This window comes from Condylura cristata, unplaced genomic scaffold (assembly GCF_000260355.1).
Source record: "Condylura cristata isolate star-nosed mole 26May11 unplaced genomic scaffold, ConCri1.0 scaffold00017, whole genome shotgun sequence".
Lineage (NCBI taxonomy): Eukaryota > Metazoa > Chordata > Mammalia > Eulipotyphla > Talpidae > Condylura > Condylura cristata.
Window position 1 is genome coordinate 22033884 of NW_004567118.1, and position 14732 is coordinate 22048615.

Consider the following 14732-nt stretch of genomic DNA (forward strand, 5'->3'; position numbering starts at 1 on the left):
GACTAAGTGCTGCCCTGCCCACCCCGCCGCCGCCACCTGTGATCACGTGCCGCCCGGGGGCGGGGCCGGAAGCTGATTCACCACCACCCCCAGCCCCGGACGATGACAGACTTCGTGTGACTTTGCCCCTGGCCCCACGTTGGCTCCCTAGCCCCTGGTGAATGGGTTCTGAAAAAGCTCAGGGACCATTGTCCAAGAGCTCCTGGAATATTGCAGCCCAGAGAGGGACAGTGTTCTTACTAGGGACACACAGCAAGTCCACAGCCTGGACACCCCTTCTCATCCCAGGGAGGGGACTTTAGGTAACCCTGGGCCAGTCCTATCTGTGCCCAGTTTCCCAGGTGGCAGGGTAAGTTCTTGCAGATGCCAGGCTGTCCAGTTGTGGAAGTAGAGTTGGGGTACTGGGCTTGGAGCCCCCAAGGCAGGGGGTGGGCGCTGAACCAGTCTTAGGATTCTTTATAGAGCTGGACGTGACCAGAACAGTTCTTACTCCTGAGTCCTGCTCCTGCTGGGAGGGGCCCCCCAGCTGGCCATACATGATGAGCAGTGCCCCACATGAACCCTGGGGCTGTTGTGGGCTGGGGCAAGGCCCTGCTCTCAGCTCTGCGTCCCTGGGGCTTGGGACCCTGGTTATGGGGGGTGTGGGAACCACATCTGAAAGCAAGTTGCCAGGGCGGGGAGAGTAAAGCCCATTAAACTTGGCCCAGCAAACAGCCCCCACCCTGTCGCGTGCCACAGTTAGCCAGGCACCTGGCCCAGTCCTTCCTGTCTGTCCCCCACCACTCAACCTGGGTTTAGTGGGGGCTGCTCTGTGCTTGGGTTGGGATTGGCACCTCAGGACCCCCACTGTGTTGCTGAGAATGAGCTGATGACATCTCTAGGCCTGTGAACTCACTTCCCCAGGACCCTCAACACGGTCCATCCACCTGTCAGGCCTCACCTAGGTCCACAGCCCTGGCAACCCTGAGATCCCCATCACTGACACCTCAAATCTTAAGTCCTACACTCCACCCCAGCCTGGGGGCTTCATGCTGTGTGTGTGTGTGTGTGTGTGTGTGCAGAAGGCAGCCCCACCCCTCTCTGAGTGCAGCTGCCCCAGCTCCTCCCAGCACCTTCTCTATCCCACCCAATGAGACAGAGGAGACAGTGTCCCAGTGAGTGGGCACTGCCCTAGGAGGCCTGAAACCTGATTTACAGCCTCCCCCAGCAGGGACCCAGAACAAGACTGTCTCTGGCCTTTCCTGCTGTCCTTAACGCTGCCCAGAATTCCTGGGGCTCTTTTTTTTTTTTTTTTAAAGATTTATTTATTTCTGCATATAAAAACTGAGGTGTAGGTCAGAGGTGGAGGGGCGAGAGGATACACCAGAGACAGAGTGGAGAGCAGAACAGGCAAATTGACTGAAATACTGAGGGAGAGTCAGGAGAGGTCTGCTGCGCCATGGGGGTCAGCTCCCTGGCCGGGATGGAAGTGCTGCAGTGGCTGGGATTAGCTTCACAGTGCTGAGACTTAACCCCTTGCACCACCAGACTCCTGGGACTCTTGATGGCTCTTAATCTCTTCAGTTAGCTGCCCATCATTACTGAGTCCCAAGAAGTTGTAGAAAGATAGAACAGAGGTTACCTGCGACCTTCACGTAGTTTCCCCCAACACATTCATCTGCATAACTACAGTGCAACAATATCACAGCCAGATATGTGGCAGTGGGCACGATAGAACTTTTTGGGATCTTACCACTTTCTGTGCATTCATTTATGTGTGTTTCTGTGTGAATACACACAACTTCACCCTGTGTGTAGATTGGTGTGACTACCATGACAATCAGATCACTGTTCTGCCACCATGAAGCGCTCTCCCTCCTTAGAGCCATACCCACACCCCAACTCTAACCTTGCAATCTCCAACTCCTCTCCAGCTCTATAACTTTATTTCAAGACTGCTACTTAAATAAAATGTGCAGTATGTAATCTTTGGGGATTGACCCCCACTATTTTTGAAGGACATTTGGATTGTTTCCAGTTTGGGGCTATTTCTTTCAAATAAAATTACTAAGACATTCATATATATGTATTATATATATATGTATATATGCAATATTCATTCATATACATGTACATGTTATATTAGTATGTTTACATTCCTATCAATGTGTGAGTGATCCAGTTTCTCTACATCTTTACTAAGACTTTGTTGTCACTATTGTTTTATTTTAGCCAGGCTGATAGGTGTGAAAGAGACTCTTATTGTGGTGTTAATCTTTTTCCTGATGACTAATGACACTGAACATATTTTTATGTGCTTATTTACCACCATTTGTCCTCTTAAGGTGAAATGCCCGCCTGTGTCTTTTGCCCCTTTTTCTAGTTGGATTGTTTAGTATGCTTTCTGCTGGTCTGTATCTCTTTTTCAAGCGTATAATATTAGCTATCGTCACCATGCTGTACATTTGATCTCTAGCACTTACTCATCTTATAACTACAAGTTTGCATCCTTTGAAATAGCTCCTCTTTTCCTCAGGGCCTAGTAGCCAGTATTCTATCATTCCTATGAATTTTTAAAAACTTCATATAGAAGTGAGAACATACTGAATTTGTCTTTCTCTCTGTGACTTCTTTCATTTAACATAATACCCTCAAGGTCCATCCATATTGTTGTATCTGGCGGAATTTTCTTCTTTCTCAAGGCTGAATAATGTTCTATTGTATATTTATATACCACATCTTTATCTGCTCATGCATTGATGGGACACTTAGGTTATTTCTCTACCTTGGCTATTGTGAACAATGATGTAGTCTATATAGGAGTGCAGGTTTCTCAGTTAGTTAGTGATTTATTTCCTTAGGATGTAAATTTAGAAGTGGAATAGTGGTAGTCCTATTTTTAATTGTTTGAGGGACTTCCATACTGTTTTCCAGAGTGGTGATACCAAGTTACATTTCCACCAACAAGGCACCAAGTACCCTTTTCTCCACAGCCTCACCAACACTTGTTGTTTCTTGTCTACTTGATAATAGTCATTCAAACAGGGATGAGGTGATTATCTTGTAGTTTTGATTTCCATTTCCCTGATGACTAGTAATGCTGAGGCCTTTTTCATATACCTGTCAGCCCTCTGTATTTCTCCTTTGGGAAATTATCTATTTGGTTCCTCTGCCCACCTCCACCCCCCTCCCAACTTTGTTCTTGAGCCATATAACTTATTTTTATAATTTGGATATTAACCCCTTGTCAGATACATGATTTTCAAATATTGTCTCTCAGTTGGTAGGTTGCCTTTTCATTTTGTTGATGGTTCCCTTTGCCATGCAGAAGCTTTTTAATTTTATGTAGTTCCACTGATTTTATTTTACTTTATTTTTGATTTTTGTATTTGATTTTGGTGTCAAATCCAAAGAATATTATCATAAGACAGATGTCATGTTTTCTTTCCCATGTTTTCTTTCAGGGATTTCTGTTTTGATATCTTTCAGCTCTTTAATTAATTTTGAATTGATTTTTTATATGGTGTAAGATAAGGGTCCAGTTAATTTTTGTGCATATGTCCATCCAGTCTTCCCAACACCATTTATTGAAAGACTGCCCTTTGTTGTAAATTAACCATACACAAGTGAGCTTATTTCTGGGCTCTCTATCCTGTTCCATTGATCTATGTGTCTTATTTCTATGCCAGTATCATACTGTTTTGATAACTATAGCTTTATAATGTAGCTTGAAATCAAAGTGTGATGCTTCCAGCTTTGTTCTTCCTTCTTAGAATTGCTTTGGTCATCAAGGTCTTCTGTGTTTCCATACGAATTTTAGAAAATTTTTTTCTATTTTTGAGAAAAGTGTCATTGAAGTTGTCATAAGAATAGCATTGGATATACAGATTGCCTCAAGCAGTATGGACATTTTAAAGGTATGAATTTTTTTCAATCTATGAGCATGGAATATCTTCCCATGTATGTGTGTTTTATATTTCTTTCATCAATGTCTTAACAGTTTTCTGTGTTCAAATCTTTTACCTCTTTAGTTAAAATTATCACTAGATATTTTATTCTCTTTGATGTTAATGTAAATGGGATTTTTCTATCTGATAGTTCATTGTTGGTGTATAGAACACTTATGTGTTGATTTTGTACCTTGTAACTTTACTGAAATTCATTTTTTTACTTGTTCTTTTTATCCTTTTCACAGGCATCTTTAAAAAAAAGATTTATTTATTTATGCATACAAGAGCTGGGGAATAGGCCAGAGGTGTGTGTGGGGGAGTATGACCAGAGAGTAGGGAGCAAAACAGGCAGATTAACAGAAACACACTGCTGAGGGGAGCAGTGGGAGAGACAGGAGAGGTCTGCTGCACCATCTGGGTCAGCTCCTTGGCCAGGGATGGAACTGATGCCACAGTGTCTGCAAATTGCTTCATAGTGCTGAGACTTAACCCCTTGCGCCAGCAGTGGGGCCCTTCAAGGGCATCTTACATAGAGCAAAATGAGCACAGACTTTTGGTTTCGATGAGGTTGAATTTATCAGTTTTTCCTTTTGATTATGCATCGATGTTGAGACTAAGAACTTTTTGCCTAGCCTTAGCTCATGAGGGTTTTTTTCATATAAGGTTGGTAGTTTCATATTTACATGCAAATCTGAGGTTGACTTTGAGTTCATTTTTTGTGTACTGTGCAAATTTTAGATCAGAAACCTTAAAGGATCACCTTAGACCACACAGTAAGGGACTGGAAGAGCTGGGTCTGTATGCTTTTTCTGCTCCCAACAGTAAGTCAGTATTTGGCCTGGGGGTGGGCCAGACCTGGCTGCAGAGTGGAGATCGCCTTATTATCCCTCAGGGTGGTGTGTCCAGCACTCACCTTGGGAAGAGTCACTGAAGAGTCAACAAACATTGGCAGAGGCTGCCACATGTTGGTTTGTGGGTACTGCTGGGGCCCAGGCATTTTCTGGAGCCTGCAGGGCTGCAACTCCCTCCTCATGGAGTTTTCAGAGTGTGGAAGAGGTTCCCCTGAAGACGGGGGAACCCAGGCACCCCCAGCGAGTTGAGAGGAATGAATGTAAGTGCCCTGGGTTCGTGAAGCATACAGCAGTGTTCCAAGGAGTAAGGACAGCAAACACAGAGGCTTAGAGATGTGGTTGATATCGATAGGGGTGAGGCTTGCTAAGTGGGTGGAGACTGTGGACTGTTCAGCTAGAACCTCTGCTCCCTCCTGCAGGGAATAGAGACCACAGATGATGTGAGCCAGGAGGAGTGTGGGCAGATGGGTGGTTTGAGGGCTCTGCTACTTTGCGGGGAGCATGGGTTAGAGGGGGGCCAGACAGCAGGAGGTGATGCGGCTTTGCCAGTCGTGAAACTGAATAGTGGGCTTGGCGTTGGCTGCAGGGAGGAAAGATGTGGGGGGAAGGGCAACAGAGTGGCAGCTCCCAGTCTTCGGGTGTGGGCCCTGGCTCGGTGAGGGTACTGCTGCAAAGTGGGATGCAGCCGGGGAGCTCCTGGGCTCACAGAAGCTGGTGCTCCAGCAAACTTGGACACCCCCTCTCCAGTTCACGGCCCTCACTGACCCTGGGTCCTTATTCCTGAGTTGGCACATTTAGGGAACTTTGTTGAAGTGGTAACACCTCTGCTGCTGTCATAAAGGAGAGGTTGTTCTTTCTTGCTGCTCAGCACAAACTCTCGGGCAGGCAAGCCAACCAGAGTGCCTGGAGGCGGTGCCCACGCCAGAGCCTGGAATGGGCTGGTGTGGGCTAAATAAACCTGGTCAGAATCTCCTGACTTGAGCTTTCTGAGCCATTATGTGGCTGTGACTCTTCACCTGTCCTTCCCAGGAGGGCTGGGTCCTCCAGGCACCAGCGCCAGCCTGTCCAGGCCCACAACCTGTCCTCGGAACGCCGGGTCCCAGAGGCCCCAGAGTCCTGCACTGAGGTCCCGACTCTACCCTAGGCAAATTATGCTCTTTATGATCCCGTGTTCTTTCATCTACACTCCTGGTGGCGGTGGTAGGGTAGGGCAGGTGGATCAAATAGTGTCTGACTCCTTTGTGGTATTTCTGGGGTCCTTTCTCCCTCTTTGCCTCTCCCTGCCCCTTTCTTCCTTTCAGCCATTCACTCCCTTTCTCACTCATTCCCTCACAAATGTTCACAGAGCCCTGAACTGGTTGATACCTGGAACTCAGAGGTGATTCAAACCCTGTGTCTGCCCATGGGGAGCTCCCAGTCTGGGGGGAAGTGAAATATGCAAACAAACCATTGTGATTCAACCACTGCTTTGTGTGTGTGTGTGTGTGTGTGTGTGTGTGTGTGTATGGGGTGGAGTCAGGGAAGGCCTCAGAAGACAAGCCCTTTGCAATGGGCCATGAAGCAGGAGGTAAACAAGGGTAGGGAAAGAACACCAGGAGGAGGGGACCTTCCACAAAAGCCTGAAGGCGTTGGAGTGTTGGGTGTGTATGAGAAAGCACAGCAGGTCAGGTGGTGGCGCATGGCTGCTGGGTGGGAGGGTCCAGGGCCAGTGGCTGAGAGCCCCCAAATGCCACAGGTCCCCCCACCCAGGAAGCTATGGGCTCTAGGAATGCGGTGTGGGCAGGGGTTCCTGAGAAGTAAGCGGTGTGAACAAAACACTGTGATCTGAAAGGACGGAGAGGAGCTGTGAGGAACTGGGCCCAGGGCTGTCAAGAGAGGAGAAGGAGCTGGAAAGGGGAGCCAAGTGAGGGGTGCTGAGGGGAGGGTGGGGGGATAAGTGAGATGAAGAGGGAGAAGAGACCAGTGTGATTAGACACAGTGAGTGGAGTTTCCCGGAGGTGATGAGGAGGGGACGGGCCCCAGAGCCCGGAACTGTGGAGAGAACCTGGACTGGAGGCAGGATGTGGGCCCCTGGGGGTGAGGGGCTACTCCAGCCCTGCTCCTGCAGAGGAAGGGGTGGCAACCACCTCCCACCAGTGGGCTGGGCCTCCACGGAGGGGCTTTTCAGAAGGACCAATGAGAGCGGACAGTGCTTAACCCAGGTGCGCAGGGGGCACTGTGTCATGGAGGCCAAATGCCCCCGGGCAACACTTCACCCCCAGCAGCCTCTGCGGCTGAGCTGTTCGCCTCCATCCTGTGTTTCAGTTCCCAAACTTGCCCCATAATCACTGTCTCCTTTTCCCGGTGTTTGCGGGACCTGCAGGAGACCCAAGGTGCTCAGAAAGTATTGCCTGGAAGGAGCACGTGGATGCCAGGTCAATTCTACCATCCTGGAGAGCCAGGCAGAGATGGGCCCCCGACTGCTGGGTGCAGTGGAAGAGCAGAACCCCAGGGGGGCCAGAGTGTGACACAAGGGGGTCCCCCGACTGCGGCCGTGGGGCAGTGTTGAAGTTCCTGCCCCAAAAAGGGCTCTGCTCCAGTGGCTCAGTAGGGAGGCCTAGATTTAGGGTTCAGGCTGGGAATGGGCTGAGGCCTGGCCATGCATGGATTCCTCCATGACCTCAACAGATGAGCAGTGGACACTGCTCTGGTCTCCAGGGAGAAGGCCGGAGAGGGCTAAGTACCTGTCCTTACTGGACCAGCACATGTGGGGAAGAGGCAAGAAACAACAAACCCCAGTCACCCCAGGGGAGGAAAGGGGTTAGGAAAAGTGATGTGGAGTGGGGGACAGACTGGAGAGTGATATTTAGAGGATGTGCCGGAGGTGGCTTCCAAATGGGTCTTCTTGGGATCAGGCAGAGAGCAAGTGTGACTGGAGTGAATAGGATGGGGGTGGCGGGTGGCAAGGAAGATGAGCCCAGAGGAACTGGGGTCTGTGTAATCTAGGGTCTTGGAGAGGCTAAGAGTTTCAGCATCTGGAGAATTCTGGGCAGGGGTTGATGAGCTCCCATTATGTTTTAAGAAGGTGATGGGTGGGGGGCTGGAAAGGGGAAGCCCCTGGTCTAACGCTCTGACCCTGTGGCTGGGGCGGAGGGGCCCTGGGCAGTTCTGCTTCGCTGTGGTCCTGTCCAGGCCGCATGGGCTGCAGGGCAGAGGGAGGCCCCTCGTGGCCCAGCAGGCTGCCTGCAAGGCTTGTTGCCGGGCACCCTCAAAAGTCGGGGGCACCGAGAGCCAGCGCCAGGACCCAGTGTCGGAGCTGGTGTTCCCAGCAGGTTTTCTTCAGCTGCTCCCTTGAAGAGGGCTGGGGATGGGAGGAGAGACGGAGGACACTAGCTCCCCAGGTGGGCTCTACCAGCTTGTGGACTTTCACACAGGCAGGGCCACAGGGAGGGGAGCCCCCAGGCCTGGGGGAAGGGACAGGAGGGGCAGGAGGGAAAGAGGCAGGGGTCAGCCAGACCTTCTGCATCCAGCCCCTCCCTCCATGAGGCCAGGCCCAGGCCCCAGCAGGTCTGAAGTGAGGACAGAGCAGTGTGAGCCAGACTCTCGGCCTTAGCCTGGTGCTTCGGCTGCCGGGAGGGCTGTGGGGGCAGGCGTGGGACATGGGCTTCCCTTTCGCGCAGATGACGTGGGCTGCGTGGTGCCGTCTGAGTGCCTGCGGGCTTGCGGGGCTGAGATTGGCTGCTCCAACATCGCCTACCCCAAGCTGGTCATGGAGCTGATGCCCACAGGTGAGGCTGCCGGCTGGACTGGGCGAGGGGTGGGACCTGGAGCAGGGCCAGGCGAGCAAGTGGCCCTGAGGGCTGTGGCGGCCACTCCGGACCCTGTGTGGTGGTGTGTGACCGCAGGTGGGATGATGTTCACAGAGGAAGAGAGGATGCGATAATAATAGAAATGCTCATGCACCGCCCACCAGTACCAGGCATTCTTCCAGGGGCTTCCCACGTGACCTCTTCCCAAGAACCCTAGTTACTGTTCTTATCACCCCCACTTTAAACGTGGGAACCCAGAGGGGTGAGTGACCTGGCCAAGGTCACCTGGCAAATGAGCTGCAGGCTTGGGTCTGAGGAGCAATTACCTGCCTCCAGCACGTTCCCCTGTCACCCTGCACTGTCCTATCCCTCCGGAAACATCTTTTCTCCTTTCCGGACTTCCGGTGCCACACCCTTTTAATACTGCTTCTCACTTGGTGCTGTGATTTAAAATGGCTAGCTCTGTTGTTAGGGGTGGGGAAACTGAGGCATAGCGAAGGGAACCTGGCTTGTCCAAGGTTATAGTGTGGCAGAGATACAAACCCCCAGAGATCCGGCCCCAAGCCCACTGCTTCTTCTGTGGGATGGGGTGCTAGGAACACACACCTCCCGCCTCCACCGCCCTGGGAGAGACTACAGGCCACAGGCAGAATGTGTTTCTCATGGCGGCCGGCCTGGTAGTGTGCTACAGAGTGAGCACCCAGTCCCTGGAGGTATCAAGCAGAAGTGGCATGGCAAGGGGTGTGGGCAGCTTTCCGAGGCCCTCGGTAGCCAAGGGCTTTGCCTCCAGATTCTAGCTGCCTCCTTTCCTCTAGCTGCCCCTGTGGTAACTACAGCCCCACCCTACTCTTCCCTCCCTCCAAGAGAGCCAATGAGCCTAGGCCCCGTGGACCTGAGTGGACAGACCTGGGGTCAGAGCTTGGCCCAGCTACTTGCTGGCTGAGCTATTTGGGACATGTCATTTCCCTACTTGGAGCTTCAGTGTCCTCGTTTATAAATTGGAGCTAATGATACCTACCCACCCCTCAGCGTTGTTGCTGGGATTAAACATAATAATGTAGGAAAACTGCCTGACACAAAGCTTGGCCGAATTGTGGGTTCCTGCCTTTGGGCCTCGCCTTCCCATTCTATTTTAGGAGCTGACTCCCAGCTGTCATTGGACCACAAACCCCTTTGAGCTTCCTGTTTAAGGAATGAGCCCCCAGGTAATTCACTTCCCAAAGCAAGAAAAGGAAGGTAGGAAAATGTTTTGGAGAAAACATGTTGCAGTCACTTTCCTTTGAGCTTCAATCCCAGTCAGCCTGACAAGTAAACAGAGAAGGTCGTGGATGCCCAGAAGTCACACAGCAGGTCAGACAAAGAGCCAGGGTCACAACCCCGTCAGACAGTAAAATGGCAGCTGCAAGGCTGAGTCTGATTCAAGGGAGGGACCTGAGTCAGGTTTTTCCTAAGGTGGTGTTGGGGGTTCAGGACAGACGGTCAGGTCATCTGCAAGATGGAGGAAGCTTGAGAAAAAGCTTGAGAGCCTCGGAGACAGACTCAGGCCAGGACGCAGCAGAGGGCAACGGCTTGCAGTTGGAGCTGGGAGTTCTGAGTTGGAAGTGAGCATCCCACCCTCAGCCCGTCTTGAACCGCAGCTCCCAGAAGTCTTCACACAACATGGCTTCCCCCTCCTCGGTGTCCTGACTATCAGTCTGTCACTGGTGGGCTTTTCTATCTGCCCCCACCCCCATCTCTGAGGTACCCAGTCCGGCTCCTCTGCCTCAGAGCCAATGAAAAAGGGAGTCCCCTGGGCAAGCCCTTGGAGGCCTTCCTCACCCTCCCGCCTGGCTGCAGGCTCTGCCTCTGGCCTGCGCTGGGTCCCCAGCAGCCCTTTCCCTCTTGAGTCTCCACTTCCTCCTCTGTCAAACGGGTTAACAATCCTTCCATCAAATGAAGTCATGGGTGTGAAAGTGCTTTGTCAACTGCTGGGTTCTGGGGAAATGGGAGGGTATGTAATAGCACCAACAATAGAAGCAATTACAGTGGTGACCATTGTTGCCAGCGGCTGGCCTTGGGCTCAGGCAGCAAAGTCCGTCCCCTCAGCTTGCCCTCGGCCTTCCCCTCAGAGCTGGTGTCTTTTTCCTGCCAGCCTCTGGCCCTCCCGCTGCTCTGCTCTCAAGGGCTTGGAAGGGTGGCTTGACCCCTCGCGGCTGACAGAGCCCAGGCGCTAGGACGCTGGCCGGCAGGGCGAGGGCCAGGGCCAGGCGGCCCTTACAGCGTCCCTGTCCCACCCGCAGGGCTGCGAGGGCTGATGATCGCAGTGATGATGGCCGCGCTCATGTCGTCACTGACCTCCATCTTTAACAGCAGCAGCACACTCTTCACCATGGACATCTGGAGGCGGCTGCGGCCCCGTGCCAGTGAGCGGGAGCTGCTGCTTGTGGGACGGTATGGGGGGTGGGTGCGAGGCACCGGCGAAGGTCCGGGAGGTGGGCTGCCCCAGCCCGCGGCCAGCCTGTGAGGTCCCCCTGTGCTTGGAGGGATGCGTGGGAGCTCAACAACTGGAGAAAGGAGGGTGCCGGAAAGGAGGGCAGAGAAGAGGCCAGAATGTTCTATCCAGTCCACCTCCCACATCGCCCTCTGGCCACCTCTTCGCGGCCAACATCTCACCTTGGAGGCTTCTTTTACCCTGAGCTACATCTTTGAGGGACTCTCGGCCAGGGAGACTCCCTTCCCGCTACCATCCCAGGGCTTCTCTGTCTTCCCCAAATCTGAGCCACTAGCCTTCTTGATGGTCCCAACTGCCCCACAGACAACTTACGGGTCAGCTAGGCCACCACTGTCCCTTCGCCTCCTTCTCCCAGCCCCTGGCCCCACTGAGCTCCCAGTTCCTCCAGCTCTGCGTGTCCCCTCCCGATTACCTTGATGACTTACTTCGCACTTTCTAGATTCTGCCCAGGGATTTCCCTCATGCAGTCCTCCCTGATGCCCCATCCAAGGAACGAGTCCCCCTCATGGACTATTGCCAGGCTCCTCCCACAGCACTGGTTGACCTTATCGGTCCAACCTACCTCCCCAGTGCCCACCCGCACAGGGGGGACGGGCTGCGTCTGCCCGGCCCTCATCCCTGTGCTGGGCCAGCAATACTGGGAGTCCTTTAGGGGTGAAGCTAGCAGTGAATGACAAGAGGTTGGTGGCTCTGAACGTGTGCACGTGGCCACCTGCTGGGGCCTGTCCCACATCCCAGCCACACTCCACACGACTCGGCTGAGGGCCAGCCTCTCTCCCGCGCCCAACTTGGCCAGCAGTGTACCCTCTGCCAGCAGCCCGTGGCGCCTGTGCTCAGGGCGGGGCCCCTCCAGGAGCTCTCGGCAGCTGTCCCAGGGGTGCAAAACAGCCGGGATCTGTCAGAAGGGCCCTGTTGGGACACGCCAGAAAGCAGGCCCGCGTGAGCTCATCTGTGGGCTCACAGCTTCCTCCAAAACAAGGAGCCTCTCCCTTGGCCTCACAGGACACTTCTGTGTTGGCACGACCCAGCTCTGGGCCTTGACCTCCCCCCCACCCAGGAGGTCCCAGGCTTCCCCTCCACGGCTCTGTGGTCCTGGGGGCCCACTCTTCTCGACACACCCCTCCCTGGGTTACTCCATGCTCCAGCAGGGCTGGGGAGGCTTAGAGATGCTGAGTCTGGTGTAGGAAGCAAGAGTGTGTGTGAGGAGGGTGGAGTGGGATGGGTGTTAATGGAGCCTGCCTGTGCCTTTGAAGAGGGCAGTACCCGCCCGCCTGCCAGACTAAGGGTTAATTAGCCTTAATCGAGATGGCACCTCCTTCCTCCACCCTCTCCCTCAGGCCTGGAAGTGAAGAAAGGGAGGCAGGCAAGCCAGCAGGAAGGAGGACTCACCCCAGCTGCACACAGCCTTTGTTGCCCCTGCCCGCCTGTCAGGGCACTAGGGGGGGTCTTACCCCATCCCACCTCTGGAAGGAGGGATATTCAGTTGACCCAGGATATACGAATGAGGGTGCTCAGCAAGGGAGGAGCAGATGGAACACCTCACCCCAGCTCTAACTCGACATGTCTTCAAGTCTCTGAAGGCTCCCTCCTCCTGGAAGCCCTCCTAGATTGATGCTTGTCATGGATTCCTTCACCCTCTCTGAGAGTAGGGTGACAGGTTCCTCTGTTTTCTTTGTTGGACTCTGAGTACTGGGCAGGGCCCAGCGCCCACTCGTCATCAAACCTGGGCTCCCAGTGCACAATCTGGCACTCGGGTGGGCTTCCAGTGAGCAGTTTGTTGAATGCATGAGTGAAGCATGTCCCTGCTGTGGAGGGTCCTGCACCCAGAGGGGAGACAGGTAGGAGCCAAAAAAGAATCCATGCAGGGTGGGGCGGGGATGAGAATCCTGATGGTCAGAGGTCTCAGACTTCAGAGCTGAGTAGAAGGTCCGAACCCAAATCCAGACTGCCCGGCTGCAGACTTCGCACTTTCAGACGGAAGATGTCTTGTGGTGGCTGTGGTCAGCGGCCAGGGGAGGGGGGTGGGGGATGTGCCGGCTGCAGGTCGCAGCGCCGCGAAGGCCGACGTGTCAGAGGAACCACAGGAGGTCGGTCCAGCTAGAGGGCGAGGGCAGGGGGCCCTCTGTGCCCCCACTGCATGTCTGTTGACTCTACTATGTGCCAGGAGACGCTGCAGACGCTGCAGTGAGCCATGGAGGTGGGGCTCCGGCCGCCCGGTGCAGCAGGAGGGAGAGACAGACCACAAGGCTCAGTGGTGACCCCAGGGATGAGAAAGAGCAGGACTGAGCCAGGGGCTGCACCTGCAAGCTGTGGGGGGCTTGGACTGCAGCAGGACTAGCTCTGTCCCCGGTGCAGTGGACCAGAGCCTGCAGTGACCGGAGAGGTGGGTGAAGGTGGCTGACGATGAGCCCACCCACTGCCCGTCCAGGCTGGTCATCGTGGTGCTCATCGGCGTGAGTGTGGCCTGGATCCCCATCCTGCAGGGCTCCAACAGCGGGCAGCTCTTCATCTACATGCAGTCAGTGACCAGCTCCCTGGCTCCCCCAGTGACCGCCGTCTTCCTCCTGGGCATCTTCTGGCAGCGAGCCAATGAGCAGGTGGGCGGGGTAACAGGGGCAGGGGCAGAAGCTGGGCCGGGAGCCTCTCCCAGTCTCGGGTGATGGGCACCTTCCCCTGATGCCTGGGGTCTGGGGAGGGCCCTGCCCCACTGTCCCTTGTCCTCCTCCCTAGGGGACCTTCTGGGGTCTGATGGTGGGGCTGGCTGTGGGTGCCACGAGGATGGTCCTGGAGTTCCTGCACCCCACCCCGCCCTGCGGCGACCCGGACACGCGACCTGCCATCCTCAGCAGCTTCCACTACCTGCACTTCGCCATCGCCCTCTTTGTGCTCAGTGGGGCTGTGGTGCTGGTGGGGAGCCTGCTGACACCACCCCCCCAGAGTGTTCAGGTGAGTCCTCCCCGACCTTCATCAGTTTCTGACTCTGGTTCCGTTCTGACCTCTCTGACTCAAGACTTTTCTAGCGCTTGAGTCCTAATCCCATCTAATCCTGGCCCCTGGCCCTTTATGAACTCAACTGCCATCTTTCCTTTATGACCCCTGACCCCGACTCTGTCCAGGGCCACCCCCATCCTGTCATCTCCACCCACCACTACCTGTTCCTTGCAGACTGAGAATCTTACGTGGTGGACCCAGGCTCAGGACCCACCCTTGGGAGCCAAAGCAGGTACTGTGTGACCCCCCAACTCCCCTCACTCCCATTGAGGCAGGGGCTGGAAGTGTGGGTGCTGACTGCGCCCCAGGGTCCCCTCCTATCCCTTCCCCTCTCTCATCCCCTCCAGGTAATGTCCCAACACCACAGAAACATGCGTTCTGGGCGCGTGTCTGCTGCTTCAACGCCATCCTCCTCATGTGTGTCAACATCTTCTTCTACGCCTACTTCGCCTGACACTCCCCACCGTGCAGGAAGGCGGGGTCCACTTCCCTCTCTAATAAGATTCCCCAGACCCAGCGAGGGGTGGGTGCCCTCACAGCTACATGGCAGCGAGTCCGTGCCCACGACTGGCCCAGTCAGGAGTCCTTAAAAGCTTGGGGGGTTATGAGGGAAAAGAATGTGATATATCAAAAATAGCCAAAATATACCAAAGTTATCACTGCTGAAAAGAAAATTTGATTT

General features: G+C 54.0%; 1 protein-coding gene across 4 annotated transcripts in view; it reads left to right on the forward strand.

Moving 5' to 3' along the window:
• The window catches only part of SLC5A10 (solute carrier family 5 (sodium/sugar cotransporter), member 10), a 54678-nt gene extending 40002 nt beyond the window's left edge, over positions 1-14676 (forward strand). For 2 of the 4 annotated variants that reach the window (XM_004684551.2, XM_004684552.2), the window contains 6 exons: positions 8440-8547; positions 10848-10998; positions 13488-13656; positions 13790-14005; positions 14225-14282; positions 14398-14676. In XM_004684551.2, the coding sequence (XP_004684608.1) occupies positions 8440-8547; positions 10848-10998; positions 13488-13656; positions 13790-14005; positions 14225-14282; positions 14398-14504 (809 nt within the window). In that variant the 3' untranslated portion in view covers positions 14505-14676. Of the gene's footprint in view, positions 1-6721; positions 6758-8439; positions 8548-10847; positions 10999-13487; positions 13657-13789; positions 14006-14224; positions 14283-14397 lie in introns of all 4 variants that reach the window. The other 2 variants (XM_012726658.1, XM_004684553.2) reach the window with 2 other exon arrangements.
• The last annotated feature ends 56 nt before the right edge of the window (positions 14677-14732 follow it).